This window comes from Elgaria multicarinata, chromosome 9 (assembly GCF_023053635.1).
Source record: "Elgaria multicarinata webbii isolate HBS135686 ecotype San Diego chromosome 9, rElgMul1.1.pri, whole genome shotgun sequence".
Classification (NCBI taxonomy): domain Eukaryota; kingdom Metazoa; phylum Chordata; class Lepidosauria; order Squamata; family Anguidae; genus Elgaria; species Elgaria multicarinata.
In genome coordinates, this window is record NC_086179.1 from 95,393,946 (window position 1) to 95,408,918 (window position 14,973).

Genomic DNA, 14,973 nt, shown 5'->3' on the forward strand with positions numbered 1-14,973 from the left:
ATTACGAATGTGGAATAAAAAGCAGGAAATAATACGAGGAAAATGGTATATGGAATGTGGATTGCGACCCAACAGTTATCAGTGCACTTCTATACCGCCATAAAGCAATAGTGTAGATCTAGCCTGAGAGAAGTAGTCAGTGGTAAATTGGGTGGCTTACACCAGTTCTAGCCCATTAAGGGGTAAAAGGAGGAGGAAAGAAAGGAAAGGAATCTCTTGTGCAAGCACTCAAGTCTTTGCCGACTCCTAGAGGGTTGCCTGCTTTCGCTGATGTTTTCTTGGCAGACTTTGTAGCGGGGTGGGTTGCCATTGCCTTCCCCAGTCTTTCCCCCAGCTAGCTGGGTACTCATTTTACTAACCTCAGAAGGATGGAAGGCTGAGTCAACCTGAGCCGGCTGCCTGAGAACCAGCTTCTGCTGGGATCGAACTCAGGCCGTGGGGAGAGTTTCAGCTGCAGTAACTGCTGCTTACCACTCTGTGCCATACAAGGCTCAGAAGGAGGAGACCTTTCCATAATTCACATTGCCAGGAATGGAGGGCACAGTGGAGGAGCAGGGCAGATAACATACCTACAGCTCTCATTCCTTTGCTCATTCCAGCTTCCCTTGCTCTTCCTTTGTTCCTTGTCTGCTCTCCTCACCACAGATTCTAAGCTGTTTTCTTCATTCCGGGATTCTTTCGCTTTTCCCTGGCTCCTCAGAGTGGTGTACTAGCAAACTTTTCTCAGTTGGATCTTGGATGGCCTCCCCACTGTGTTACTCAACCAGGGAGTTAAGCCAAGTGCTGAGTAATGCTTTTCTAACAACCGAACAAATAGTAAGAATGCACAACAGCTAATGAGTACACATTGCTTCCTCTTGCCCTTTCATTAGGCTTTAGCTATTAACCAGACAGATGCGTGGTCTGTGCACACCTTAGCACACGTGAATGAAATGAAAGCAGATCTGAAGAGTGGACTGGCATTTATGAAGCAAACTGAAAACAATTGGAAGGTACTCTCCCTTTTATTTAGCTTTCTGAAGTGGCTGTGCACATTCTCGCACACTGAAAGGCCTGCTTCATTGCACTTTGCTCCACATACTACGATATATAACAGTATAATTCTGTCAAATGAGGCTCTACTCGGATTGCCTTGCCATTCCGAGAAAAGGCAGATGAATGGGCCCTTTTCAGTGGTTACATCCACTCTATAGAATATGCTTCTTTTTATCCATGTTTTGATTTTTGCTGCTATTTTGATCAATTATTGTTTGAAACTAGTGTGTTTAATCTTGTTCTCATTGGATTTTAATTGCAAACTGACTTGTGATAGCGGTTTGAAAAATGAAATAAATAAATAATAAGTAAATAAGCATCATGATTTTTTGGAGAACTAGTGTAGTACAGCAGCTAAAAGGGTATGGTATTTTGCTGGAAAGTCCCTGGTTCAAATCTCACCACAGCCCCAACTTGCTGGATGTTCTTAGTCAAGCCAGTATCCTCTTAGCCTCAGCCTTCCCATGAGTAATATGGAAATAGTAGCACTGGCCTATTCTACAGGGCTGTTGTAAGGATTAATGTTGCAAAAGGGATCCTTGGGATCAGATGGCATGTTGGGGGTTGCATCAGATGTATGTGAGAATCAGATCCCTAGCATAGGGTTTCCTCTAGCAGTCCAAAACATTTAGCTCTGGATATTTATTTATTTATTTAGAGTATTTTTATCCCGCATTTCAGCCAAAAAGGCTCCTGGAGCAGCTTACAATAAATCAGTAAAGAAGACAGTCCTGGCTTTCAGGCTTACATTCTAAAAAAAAGACATGACACATGAGGAAAAGGGGAAGAGGGGGGAAAGAAAAAGAAATTAAGGAGACTGTTTAGCAGGTCTGATAGGAAGGCCCTGCTCCCCCCTCTCATCTCCCAAAGGAGGGCACACCACCAGCTCCTTCTTCTTTCCCACAGGGTCAAAATGACCGTTAGCCCTGTGTGTGTGTGTGGGGGGGGGGGTTTCCGACTGAAGCAGGCCCTGATGTTCTCTGCCTGCTCCCGTCTCCCTCGCTGCTGCTGCTGCTACTTCTCCACAGGGACAAGATGGCCATTAGCCTGGGGGCGGGGGGATAGCCCTTAAGCTAATTTCCAGTTGTAGGGTGGTAAGATTCTAGTTTATAATAATCATTTTTTCCATCCATTCCAGGATAGTGACATGCTTGCTTGCCATAATTACTGGCACTGGGCTTTGTATTTTATTGAAAAGGTATGTGGATGCATCTACAGCTATGGCTTGTGTCTCTGATAAAATCTTTTCAATATGATTCATTTGCTTGCCATCCTTTCACCATTTGAATATTTTTTCCGTTTAAGTGGCTCGTCTCAATTTGTCCCACACGCACTCACAGTTCGTTAAAGAACAGAGATTATTGGCCCTTATCATCATTCTGGACGGATGAGCCCTTGCGTTACTCCATGCTCGGGAACAAGTGTGGTACTCTTCCCTCACGCGCGAAGGAACGGAACTTTTGTACTCTGAGCTGAGGGGAATTAATACAAAACAAAAGCAAAAAACAAACCGATGTAGGGATATAATGAATTACTCTTCACAACAGGTAAATCCATGGCTAGTGCCTGAAAATTCACTTTTGCTTTCAGTCTACTTCAGGCTAGCAGTGTGTGTCTTGTGCGGGTGTGCATTTCAGCCAATTGTTAAAGACTTGAGACTTAGAAGGTATGCTACTAGATAGGTCTAGGGGCTGTTGTTTGACTTTCACATTATCAATGCAATGAGCATTTTCAGTTTGCCAAAAAATGTGGTGGTAGAATTGGAGTTTTTTGCTTTTAGAACACTTTATACATTCCAATACTATTTAAACATTCAGAATCTGATGTGTCAGGGGTCAAAAGAAGCGGTTGCCTGAGTCAAACCACTATTATTGCAGGTTATTTAATTATCAAATATATATATAATTAAAATGAAATCCTCTTTCCTTTTGTAGGGTGACTATGAGGCAGCTTTGACCATTTATGACACTCATGTAAGTGTTTGCAGCTTCTTTGCTGGCAAAAAGAAGCCATGTCTGCATTCCAAACTATTGTGTATGGGCTGGAATTTTCATTCCCTGCTAAAATTATTAAAATTCTGTGAGAAAAGCTGAATTCTGTGCCTTATATTAACTGCAAGTTTAGCATGTTGGTATGATACATTCTGCAGTTTTTAGTATTTTTTGTATAATCTAGTTTTTCCTGGTCATGGGAATGCATAGAGTAGTGGGTGGGGAACCTTTTAGAGCTGCTTATCCCAACGTGGTGTCTTTAGGTTTTGCTAGACTGCAGCTCCCAGAATCCCCCTGGGAGTACCTGGAGGGCACCAAGTTGTGAAGCCTGTTTTAGAGCAATGGGGCAAATGAGAGTCCCACTTGCGAGCCACCTCCAAAGAACGTTCTGTTTGCCAAACGTGCTCCTCCCACTGAGTGTACAACTTATGCTGTTCTGCTGTGCTAACCTCGTATTACTCTCAATGTGCATGATATTCAGCACAATCCTAAGCATGTTTACTCAGAAGTCATCTGATGGCTAAGTGCTATCTCCAGTATCAGAGGCAGTAAGCCTGTATACACTAGTTGCTGGGGAACATGGGTGAGAGAGTGATTTTGCACCGTGTCCTGTTTGTGGGTCCCTGGTTGACAGCTGGTTGGCCACAGTGTGAACAGAATGCTGAATTAGATGGTCCCTTGGTCTGATCCAGCATATTCTTAACTGAGTTGAACGAGACTTACTCTCTTGTCAATGTATATACAATGGTAGCCGTATGCTGCTTTTAAAACCTTTGCCAAATGCAACATAATTTATATGGACTTGATAATTTCTGATGGTTGATGCACACTCCCCGCCCCTGAAATTAAATTTGGAAGCACTCTTTATTGTAACATCAAAAAGGTTTACTCTAGAACGGTACAAACAAGAAAAATTGTCTGCAATCAGAGGAGCCTGATCCTTGTAAGAATTGCTAATTTGAACGTGCCTCCTGATTCGAAGGAAGCAAACCTAGGCTAGCACCATTTGAAGATACAAGTGACAGGTCTCCTCTGTGGGAAGGTAGCGCTTTTCTGTGTGTCTCCATTGGGAGTTCTAGAATGGTCCAGTCACTTCTAATGCAGACATGTAGCAGAGTTATCAACACCCACCAGAGGCTGTCTGGAAGGATTCAGAGGCACAGTGGGCAGCCGCCTCCATGCTTTGGGCTCATAGGAGCCTTTAATTATGTAATATTCCTCACATATCAGAAATTCTCTCATGCTGCATTGGTGTACCCAGCCCACATTTTAACTACTCAAAGAATACCTACTCAACGATTGCTATGGGAGGTATATTGCTCACATATCTTTGCTCCCCTGATATGCATTGACCTTGACTGTCCAAGAAATAACTTTTCCAACCCAAAGAAATCCTCTCTCTCTCTCTCTCTCCCTCCCTCCGAAGAAGGGATTCTAATCTTCATTTTTACAAAATCTCATTCTTGAATTAGGGAGAGAAAGAGTTGTAGTGTGAGTAGGTTATGGGAATGAGACCCAAACTATTCTTAATTTGATGGTGCTCTTAGGTTTAGATTCCCAGGGGGAAATTGTAAAAACTGATATTGAGCAAAGTTAAAGAAACTAGAGTGTAAGGGAATTATTGTTCTTTTTCATTCTGGACTCTTTCCCTCAAAAGTGAAGCCAGTCTAAGTTCTGTACACTTTGCGGTTTACAGATTGCTCCCAGGTGCCAACTGAGTGGGACCATGCTAGATGTTGTCGACAATTGCTCCATGTTATATCGGCTTCAGTTAGAAGGTAAAAATGGCTTTCCCCTTATGTAGAATATAGTTGTCATTCATAGAAACATAGACTAGCAGAGTTGGAAGGGGCCTACTGTATAAGGCCATCGAGTCCAACCCCCTGCTCAATGCAGGAATCCACCCTAAAGCATCCCCGACAGATGGTTGTCCAGCTGCCTCTTGAAGGCCTCTAGTGTGGGAGAGCCCACAACCTCCCTAGGTAGCTGGTTCCATTGTCGTACTGCTCTAACAGTCAGGAAGTTTGTCCTGATGTCCAGCCGGAATCTGACTTCCTGTAACTTCAGCCCATTGTTCCGTGTCCTGCACTCTGGGAGGATTGAGAAGAGATCCTGGCCCTCCTCTGTGTGACAACCTTTTAAGTATTTGAAGAGTGCTATCATGTCTCCCCTCCATCTTCTCTTCTCCAGGCTAAACAGGCCCAGTTGTTTCAGTCTCTCTTCATAGGGCTTTGTTTCCAGACCCCTGATCATCCTGGTCGCCCTCCTCTGAACACGCTCCAGCTTGTCTGCATCCTTCTTGAACTGTGGAGCCCAGAACTGGACGCAGTACTCTAGATGAGGCCTAACCAGGGCCGAATAGGGGGGAACCAGTACCTCACACTATTTGGAAGCTATACTTCTATTAATGCAGCCCAAAATAGCATTTACTTTTTTTGCAGCCACATCACACTGTTGGCTCATATTCAGCTTGCGATCTACAACAATTCCAAGATCCTTCTCGTTTGTAGTATTGCTGAGCCAAGTGTCCCCCATCTTGTAACTGTGCATTGGGTTTCTTTTTCCTAGGTGTAGAACTTGGCATTTATCCCTATTAAATTTCATTAGAATGCCACCAACATTTTGTTTTCAAACAATAACCCTCATCTTTGCAAATTAGTTCTAGGCAGTAGGCTCCCCATGGAGCAAAAAGCCTTGGGGAGAAAATCCTGTTCTGCTTAAGTAAGGGTGAGCAACATGTGGCCAACGGCAACATTTGGCCCCTGCCCCGCCATGACAGTGATCGGGACAGGAATATGCATAATGGTTAAATGTTCATGTAGATGTTATATTCCATATAAAAAAGCATTATGTATTTATTTTATACATTGCATTTATATCCCGCCTTTTTTACTCCAAGGAACCCAAGGCGACGTACATAATGCTGCTCCTCCTCCTCTCCCTTTTATCCTCACAACAACCTTGTGAGGTAGGCTGGGCTGAGAGTCTGTGACTGGCCCAAAGTCACCCATTAGTTTCCGTGGCCAAGTGGGGACTAAAAAATGGATCTCCCGATTCCCAGTCCCACACTCTAGCCACTACACCACACTGGCTAATTAATAGATTTACAGCCAAATGCTTTGTATGTTTACCTGAAAGAAGGTCGCTGCTATGTTCGTTGGGTCTGCTCCATGTAACTGTGCAGCCCAGGCAGTCTTTAACCTTGCTTTTTAAATTCCAGGTTGGAAGTTTTAAATCTGTGCAACTTTACTTCTAGGTGTGAAGGTGGGTGACAGGTGGAAAGGAGTAAACCAGCTGACAAAGAAGCATGCCAAGGATCACACCCTGATCTTCAATGATGCTCACATTCTGATGTCTTCGTTAGGGGCCAAGGACCATAAAACGACTCATGAGCTCTTAACAACCCTCCAAGAATTGGCCCAGTAAGGAGCAAACAATATTTATTTATTTATTTATTAAACTTATATACTGCTCCCATAGCCAGGGCTCTCTGGGCGGTTAACAGAATATTATGAGCAGTCAATCCCCCACACCCAATTTCTTGGGATTGGCAACCTGATACCCTCCAGATGATTTGGATTGCAACTTGTATTAGCCTAAAACAACATGGCCAATAGCTATGTATTATGGGAGTTGTAGTCCAAAACATCTGAAGAGCATCAGGTTGTCTCTAGGGCTAGAGCTAGTCTAACCACCTGCACTACCATCAATGACTGCTTTCGTACAGGAGAGCCATGCAAGGGGTTCTCTCAGAAGAGTGGGTGGTCTGTGAAAGCAAGGGGAAATCCCATAGGTATAGTAAGATTAGCAGGGTAAATAATTACCTAAAGAGGGACAATTACTTTCTGCAATGACCTCTCCAAACTAGGGTCCACTCCTCCCAATAGCATCATGAAACCAAACAATTCCTATTCAATTCTGTTTCACCAATTTCATGCTGATGTCATCAACTACAGCATCAATTATAGCACCAAGGGCTTGTTTATCTGCACATCTTCTAATGTTATATTTGCGGTTGTCTGCCAGCAACCATCTCCTAACATAGCAGACCATAAAGTTGTCATAGACCAGTGAATTTTTTTTGAAGGAGACATCAGCATGAAACTGGTGAAATGGAATTGAATAGAAGTTTGACTGTGGAATTGGTTTTCAACACATCCTTGGAAAGGCCAACGCTGCTCTGCATCCTACACAGTATTCCTGTGTGTCTGCAAGCCGGTATCTCCACTTCATGCCTTAAGATGCTGGCAACACCTAACATGCTCGCCACAGAAATTATTAATCAGGTATTAACAGTCTAAGGTGTTTAGCAGCTGAACAAGGGTTCTGAACCAATGCAAGATGTCACTGATGGAAGCTCACCAAGGCCAAATAAGACAGTCTAGTTAACATAATCCCTACAGCTGTTAGTCTCTGGGGTCTTTAGTTAAACAGGTGTCCTGTTTTTCTACCTTAGTTTGGATTATGAAGGCCTGCAACAACAGCGGTAGTTCATGTATTTGTTAGTCTTTGTTTGTTAATCTAGTTTGTCAATCTTACAATGGACTGTTTTTATCTCCCTCCTCTTTCTCTTTTCTAGGGCACCTGACGAAGACCACGAGCTAAACCTAGTTCCAAAATTGGGGCTTCCTCTTTTGCAAGCGTTTGCAGAGTTTGAGAGTGGCAATTATGACAAGGCCGTGGAATTGCTTTATCCCGTTCGCTATAAAATTGTTGAAATAGGAGGGAGCAACGCTCAAGTGAGAAAGAAGTTTGTTTGTTTTTTAATGAACGTTTTGTTGGCTTTGTCCTGTTCTGTGTTGGTTCCTCAGGGAGAAGTTACATAAATACATAAAAGAATGGAGGCTGGCGAGAAAACAGCATTGTGAGGAATGGCTGAGGATCGACTGAAGCAAATTCTACTTGAAGGCGATAGGTTCTTCATCTAGTTGGGGAAGAGTTTTGAGCCATGGCCCACACCTTCCCCTCCTCTCCAGTCAGCTGCTGGGAAGCCAGGCTGCTAGTCCCTGCAGCGCCTCCCCCTTTTCATTTTTGCCCTTTTCCCAGGGCATGGACACCATATCTGCATTCTGGGTTCTTGAGACGCCTAGTAAAATTGATTAATTGTTGCTTCTAAAGGGGGAAAAAAGAACGCACAGGGTAGGGTGCATTTTCACATTATGGTACTCAAGATATAGGACTCCTTTGAGGGACAGCCAAATGATTACTACTTACAAGTTGTATGAGGCTAAGAGCAAGTGGTTTGCTTGAAGCTGCCAAGTGAATTGGCTGAGACATGATTTGAACCACAGGCTTTTTCCGTCACAGGTCACACGCTTTGCCATTGCATTATATGAAATACAACTGTTAACAGAGTTTTAGCCAGTAAATCCCATCTTGTCCTATTTCCCTGTGGTCAATAGAACAGGTGCTTCATTAGCAGCTAAGAAAGGAGAAGCAAACTGGTATTGTCTACTTTCAGTGATGGTAAAAAGAACCTTCAGTTACCTTTGTTAAATACACTTTTACTAGCAACATAACCGTGGAGTTTGGACTGCAGTATTATTTTTTACTGTTCTGCAAACATTTAAAGGAGCTAACGAACAAGTGAACAATGGATGTGGTTTGCCTTTGTAACACAATAGAGTCATGAACCTTTGCTATATTTATGTTTAAATGGTTAGCAACCTTTCCCCTGCTCCCATTACAGTAATTCATGTTGTGTGTTTAATTTCTTTTCCCAGAGAGATGTTTTTGCCCAGTTATTGATACATGCTGCTTTAAACTGTAAATCTAAAGCCAACCAAAAACTTGCTAGGTAAGTACTATCTTCTAAGAAATATAAACCTGGCAATAGTCAATGAGGAGAAGGAGGATAGCTGTCTCTGCCCAGCAGGGAGATATTTTATTATCTTCTTGAAACTATGGCATGTAAGAAGTGGCACACTTGATGGTTGGTTTTGACCTCAGTTGCCTAATCATCCTTTCTGTGAAAATTCTGCTCAGACAAGTCACCTGTCAGAATGGGCTAAGTTAAACTGACGGAATCCTTCCTCATCCTCAAACTTCTTGCAAAGTTAGGATGTCTGAGCACTCCTTTGGCACTAGCTAAATATTGCACTGGCAGTTTTGACCGTTGTGCCTCCCTTGTTCTGTGGTTGGTGTAATTATGCTCAGTTAGTGGCTGGGAAATGTTTATTGGGACCGGGGGGGGGGGGGAGCACAAGCTGCTGCCGTGTACAGAGAAGGGGAGGAGAGGAGCACAAGGTACCACCCACGCACGCACGGTGAGGCAGGGGAGGAGCGTGAACCACTGCATGCAATTGGCAGGGGAGGGGCACGAGCCGCTGCAATTAATTCTTGGGTGGGGAGAGTAGCATGAACTGCTGCCGCCTCCGCTTCCCCCCCGCCCGAGTGAGGCAATTGGGCTGGGTTGCTCTCCTACAGGTGCGACTCCCTGGTGAGCCTACCTGCTGCATACCTGGGGAGCCGCACCAGGTGTTGTTCTGCTGCGGCTGTCCAGAACAGCCACCTGCCTATTTCTCATTCAAAGTGAGGCATCGTGCGGATATGGCGGCAGTTGCTCTGGAGAGCTGCAAGAGCTGCTTTCCTGCTGCAACGGGAGAGCAGCCAGTGGGTCTCTCCTGCACAGCTGCCCGCCTGCCTGTTCGATGCCTCGCTTTGAGAGCTTAGGGCAGCAGCAGCAGCAGCAGCATCGGGACCTACGGCCCTCCCAGTAGTGGGGCATGCAGGATTCCCCACCCTTCCTCATGGGAGGGCCAGCTCTTGCCCTGGAGGTGGAGGGGGGACCTTTTTCTTTCCTTCCAATTACTCATATTTCCTAATACAGCTCTACAAGTTTATTGAGGAGGTTGGGTTTGTTTTTCTTCCCAATATACATTACCTGTGGTTCAGGGCATACTATTGAATATTAAGCCTTCCTCCAATAGTATCGAAACATTAAAGTCAGCTCTGTCACCTGACATGCCTGGAAACAAGTGCTCAGGATGGGATGCAACAGCCACTGCGAGCCATTTCGAATATTCCAGAAAAGCCGCAGAAGCGGAAAACAGGAGTGGTTCGTTCTTCCTTCCCTGTTGCCGGATTTGATCCAAAGCAGGGAAGTGTAGAATCATAGAATCATAGAATAGCAGAGTTGGAAGGGTTTGGAAGGGGCCTACAAGGCCATCGAGTCCAACCCCCTGTGTGTATATCTGCCATTGGAAGATGCATGTTCTGGTAATGGCAGAAGCAGAGCACAGAGCTCCCCTTTCTGTGAGACTTAGAAATCAGGATAAGTAACCATATGTCACTCGCACTTCCTCTTTGCCTGCTTTTAGCTACGTGCCTTTTAAGTGTTTCAGCACCAGCCTGGGGTCTCCTTTTTCCATGGGTTCCAGAGAACTGCTATAAAGGGCAGAGCCAATGGCAGGGGACTGTCAGTCACACGGGGCCACCTGGTGCGGCTGACTCCACCCTCATTGCATTACATTGTGGGAGGAACCCATAAAGTAGCTCCCTTGCGCCCTACTCTCTAACAGGCAGACTACTCTGGATCTGGAGGAAATGAACTGTCTGTGAGGAAATTAACTGTCTGGATAGGGAGGAAATTACGTGTCAATGAGAAAGCTATAATCCCAACACCTGCAGAGGAGAGTTATCTAATCTGAATTAAAATTGGATGGGCGTTTCACTACATACTACGTATTTTCCCAGTTTAATACCCCAAACTGGACAGGTATCCTCCATGCAACTGCAAAATAGCCTAGGTAATATTGCCTGCCTCCTCGCATACTACTACCCTCCTATTACCCAGATAGTATTCAAGAATGTCAATAGCTTCATCACTTTTGAGGCACTGATGATGCTATTGACATTCCTCGAAGTATCCGCTATAGTAGAATCATAGAATAGCAGAGTTGGAAGGGGCCTACAAGGGATTGCAGAGGGAAATCCCAGTGTATTACTTCTCTCTTGGGATTCTGTAATTTCCTTCTATTGATTTGGGGGTGGGGGTATCAGCACAGTACAGGGACTCCACTCTCTCAGGCACATGTTGTACTGGAAACATTTGACTTGGTGGTTTAATTTTGCAAGACACACTTCACTTTTAACGCTCTCTAACAGCATGCTTAAATATCTGGAACAAAATTTGTGAATTGATAATGGAATAAGTGAGAATAATGCAGCAACATGACAATGACTAACGTTTCAAAAGACACTTGATTACTGCATTCTAAAACAAGTTGCTTTAAGAGAATTCTCATATTCTTCTTCTTTAGATGCCTCCTTATCGAACGTGATGAACTGAGACCAAACTCACCGTTGACTGAGCGACTGATGCGGAAGACCACAGCTCTTCATGCCCTGGGATAAATCTTAGAGCCTTAATTGCTCAAGAAGCTTCTAATCAGCATTATTAATCATCAACTTTTATTATGGCAATAAGCAAATCACATTGTGGGTATTCAATCTTGCATAAATCCAAAATAGCCAAAGCTTCTGTGTAATTACAGATACTCAGTTTTGCTTCTGGGCTTTGTGGAATACTTCATTTTGCCTTTCTTTGCTCCTAGAGAAGCAAATGGGCATGAACATGAACATATTGGGTAGGCAATGCGGTGCCCATGGGCACCAATGTGTCCCCAGGCACCATCCTTGGCACCCACTGAGAAACACTATTGCTCCCAATTTTTATTTAAATTACATTTTTAGATTTTCCTTCTGGCAACTAGGATTACTTCAAAGTGGAACGGGAGCCTCTAGCTGCTGCAGTCTTAATTTCCCATGGATGCCTCTGAGCGGGTTACTTGTCCTTTGTGACCAGGCACCCATGGCAGCCATTTTATGTTTGTGCCCAGGACAGTAGTTCAAATTTCCAAATGTGCTCACAGGCCCAAAAGGTTGTCTACTCTTGAGCTAAAGGAATGTTCTCTTATATATTTTTGCCATTCCAAAAACTATTATTATATTATTTATTTATATAGCACCATCAATGTACATGGTGCTGTACAGAGTAAAACAGTAAATAGCAATGGGATGAATAGAATTGGGCAACGTTAAGTTGTGTAGAACAAAGTATAGCTATGCAGAATCATGGCCATAATTCACTGGAAAAACTAATACACAAATACGTTTAAAATGAATGTGCATGGAGCACTGTTGTAGACTCGCATTTTGTAAGCCTTGGAAATGAGGACTATGTTGCAATTGATAGTTTGGGGAGTACGGATCTATATTAGATTGTGAATATTTTTTTAAAAAAAACCAAGGAAAACTCAGGATAATTGTATACACGCATTTTATATTACAAATTTTGAACTGATTGCTCCATCAAAAGCCTTCTTTATATGCTTATAAATACATGTGGTAAAATATAAGGTGGAGAAGTATGTTCCTTTTCTTGGCATTCCAAATGCCTCATGGATTTTTAACTATTTAAAAATAAACCCTATGGAGGGACTTCCTCTCCCCAGCACTGCCACCCCCTATGGAGAAGCTGCTCCTTCACTGGGCAGCCCCACCTCTGGGGTTTCTTATTGACAACAAATGCTTATATTTCAGGGTTTAAGGAACTTGCTGCCATTATAAACACAGGATTCCCCAAGTTGAACCTTTTCCGCTGCCATCAATTCTGTTAGAATACTTTTAAAACCTCCATGTAGTTGTTATAAGAGGTGAAATGGGCACTAATATTGAAGACAAGGTGAATGAACAAGTTAATTTTTTAAAGGCACATTTTATACATAGAGGATTACAAATATTTACTTTGGGGTTTTCACAAGATAATTCAATGACAATTCTTAAGGATTCAAGGGACACTGTTGTTACAAGCCTCAGGCCAAAATCCCTAAAACTCCACCCAGTCAAATACACGTATAAAAGGTCCAGCTTCTGAGTGCAGCCTTCCTATGGCACCAAAGTTCCTCCTGTTGTATTTCTGGCTGCTTGGACAATTTATCTGCATGTTTGCTGACAGTTCATGTAACCTTCTGGCAACCTGCTCCCTACTCACTAGCCAAGTAAGGTTATCCCCACAGGAAAAGAGTAGCTCAATATTCAGGTTTTGCTATTCATCTTCCCCTAGTCCTTCTAAAACACCACGCATCAACCAGTCTTTTCCGCTTAGCTAGAATCCTCAACAATTCAGAATCTAACAATATTCCCTGGATACACTGTAGTCTCATAGGGGCCACACAACGTTAAATGTTATGTAACACCAACAGTTATATGCAGGGCGTTTCTTCACAGGAACATTGATCGCAATTGGACTTTGTGCTGAATAAACTTGCATAGTATTACTGTGCTCCTTTCTTACTCTAATGCAGACATGAACAGATATCAGGCTTGTGGCATCTTCTTTGTTTTGCTAGTATTATGAGGTCACTTAGTTGAGCCAGGTACAAAATAATAAGGGAGGGTCGGTGTTGGAAATCCATTGGCTCACAAGTGGAGTCAATTACTTATTACACTCCGTGAACCATACACTGGGACTTCCTTAAAATAAAGAGTGTCAATCAGGGATTGGATCCAGATTTAGTCATGCTTAGAAGACCCATTGAAATAAATGACCCTACCTGAAGCTGTGCATCTTGTAAGTTCATAAACTACAGATCTGATAGTTCCCTTACTCAAAATAAATCCCATTGATTACAACTGCATTTACATCCTAATCATACTAAAATCCCATGCAGGCTTCCCTTTGAGTAAACCCCATTGAAAAGAGAGAGACTTGCTTCTGAGTAAACACATATAGAACTGATTTTTAATAGTGTGGTCGCTCAGAAGCTTTCTTTTTTAAGTCTTAAAACAGCAAACTGGAAAGAAGTGCTCTGCAACCCCATGCTTACTTCTGAGGTCATATTTCTGTTTACTCAGAAGTAAGTCTCTGTTCAATGAGGTTTACACGCTCCAAAGCCTTCCAGGCAGGGTGAGAGGAATGGGTATAGCCTAGGCAATAGGGAATAACCACATAGGGAGGGTGTGGTGTTCAACTACCACCAACCAATGAACTGTAGGGGGAAGTGCAGAGGAGATCTGGGCAGGGATGTGCATCTCAACCGAAGAACAGCGTTACACTGGTGCGCACAAGAGGAGAGGTGTAAAGATGAATGAAACACAAAAATGCAAAGATGCAAGTTGATCAGGCTTTCACACGCTATGGAAATGAGGGTGGGTAATCCAAGGGTAAACCAGGGCAAATGTGCAGGTGTGATGGAGCTCTTACAAGACCAATAAAACTCTTAAAAGGTTGATAGTCTGGACCTGAAAGAGTAGTTGATGCATAGCAATCGAAAACAGTTTTGACAAGTTTTGCATTTTTTTTTACTCCTATATTAGTACAGTGATGCAATAGGTGTGTTAAATGTTGCGCTCTTCCCCATGTGCGTACTAGGCAAGAAGAAATGCTGTATGCTTGTTGGGGAAAAATACATGAAGCAGACTGCAATTCCATGTAAATAAGATATGTAAAACAGCAGCATTGTATGTAATTATTGACAAAACATAGTATTTAATTCTAGAGGAAGTGTGACATCTTGTGGACAAACATCTTCATTAATGGTATGAGAAAATTTCACTGTTACTGCTTACGATACTGTTTTTATGCTTTTGATGGTTTTAAATTTTTGTATATTTGTTTTTAATGTTCATTGATTATAACTTGTGATCCGCCCAGAAAGCTTTGGCTATGGGGCGGTATATAAATGCAATAAATAAATAAAATAAATAATAGTCGAAGATACAAATGGAGCATTTCCTTATGTAGCTAAACAAAACAAAACTTTTTGGATATACTGTGCAGCAGTACCTCTCATTCATTGGTAGAAGTATCATTTGACAAGGGTGTTTTCCAAGGCCCTCCTTCTTGTACCAGCCAGTGCTTTTTGGGTCCCTTCACACTCTTATGTTTGAGGAGTGGAAACCACTGAAATGTGCCTCCCTGTGCCTCTTGGATAATATAGCAACA

General features: G+C 43.0%; 1 protein-coding gene across 1 annotated transcript in view; it reads left to right on the forward strand.

Moving 5' to 3' along the window:
• The window catches only part of TTC38 (tetratricopeptide repeat domain 38), a 35,255-nt gene extending 20,570 nt beyond the window's left edge, over positions 1-14,685 (forward strand). The window contains exons 7-14 of the mRNA XM_063134352.1: positions 873-992; positions 2,174-2,233; positions 2,970-3,008; positions 4,723-4,804; positions 6,283-6,448; positions 7,606-7,765; positions 8,750-8,823; positions 11,288-14,685. Coding sequence (XP_062990422.1) covers positions 873-992; positions 2,174-2,233; positions 2,970-3,008; positions 4,723-4,804; positions 6,283-6,448; positions 7,606-7,765; positions 8,750-8,823; positions 11,288-11,381 — 795 coding nt within the window. The 3' untranslated portion in view covers positions 11,382-14,685. The remainder of the gene's footprint in view (positions 1-872; positions 993-2,173; positions 2,234-2,969; positions 3,009-4,722; positions 4,805-6,282; positions 6,449-7,605; positions 7,766-8,749; positions 8,824-11,287) is intronic.
• The last annotated feature ends 288 nt before the right edge of the window (positions 14,686-14,973 follow it).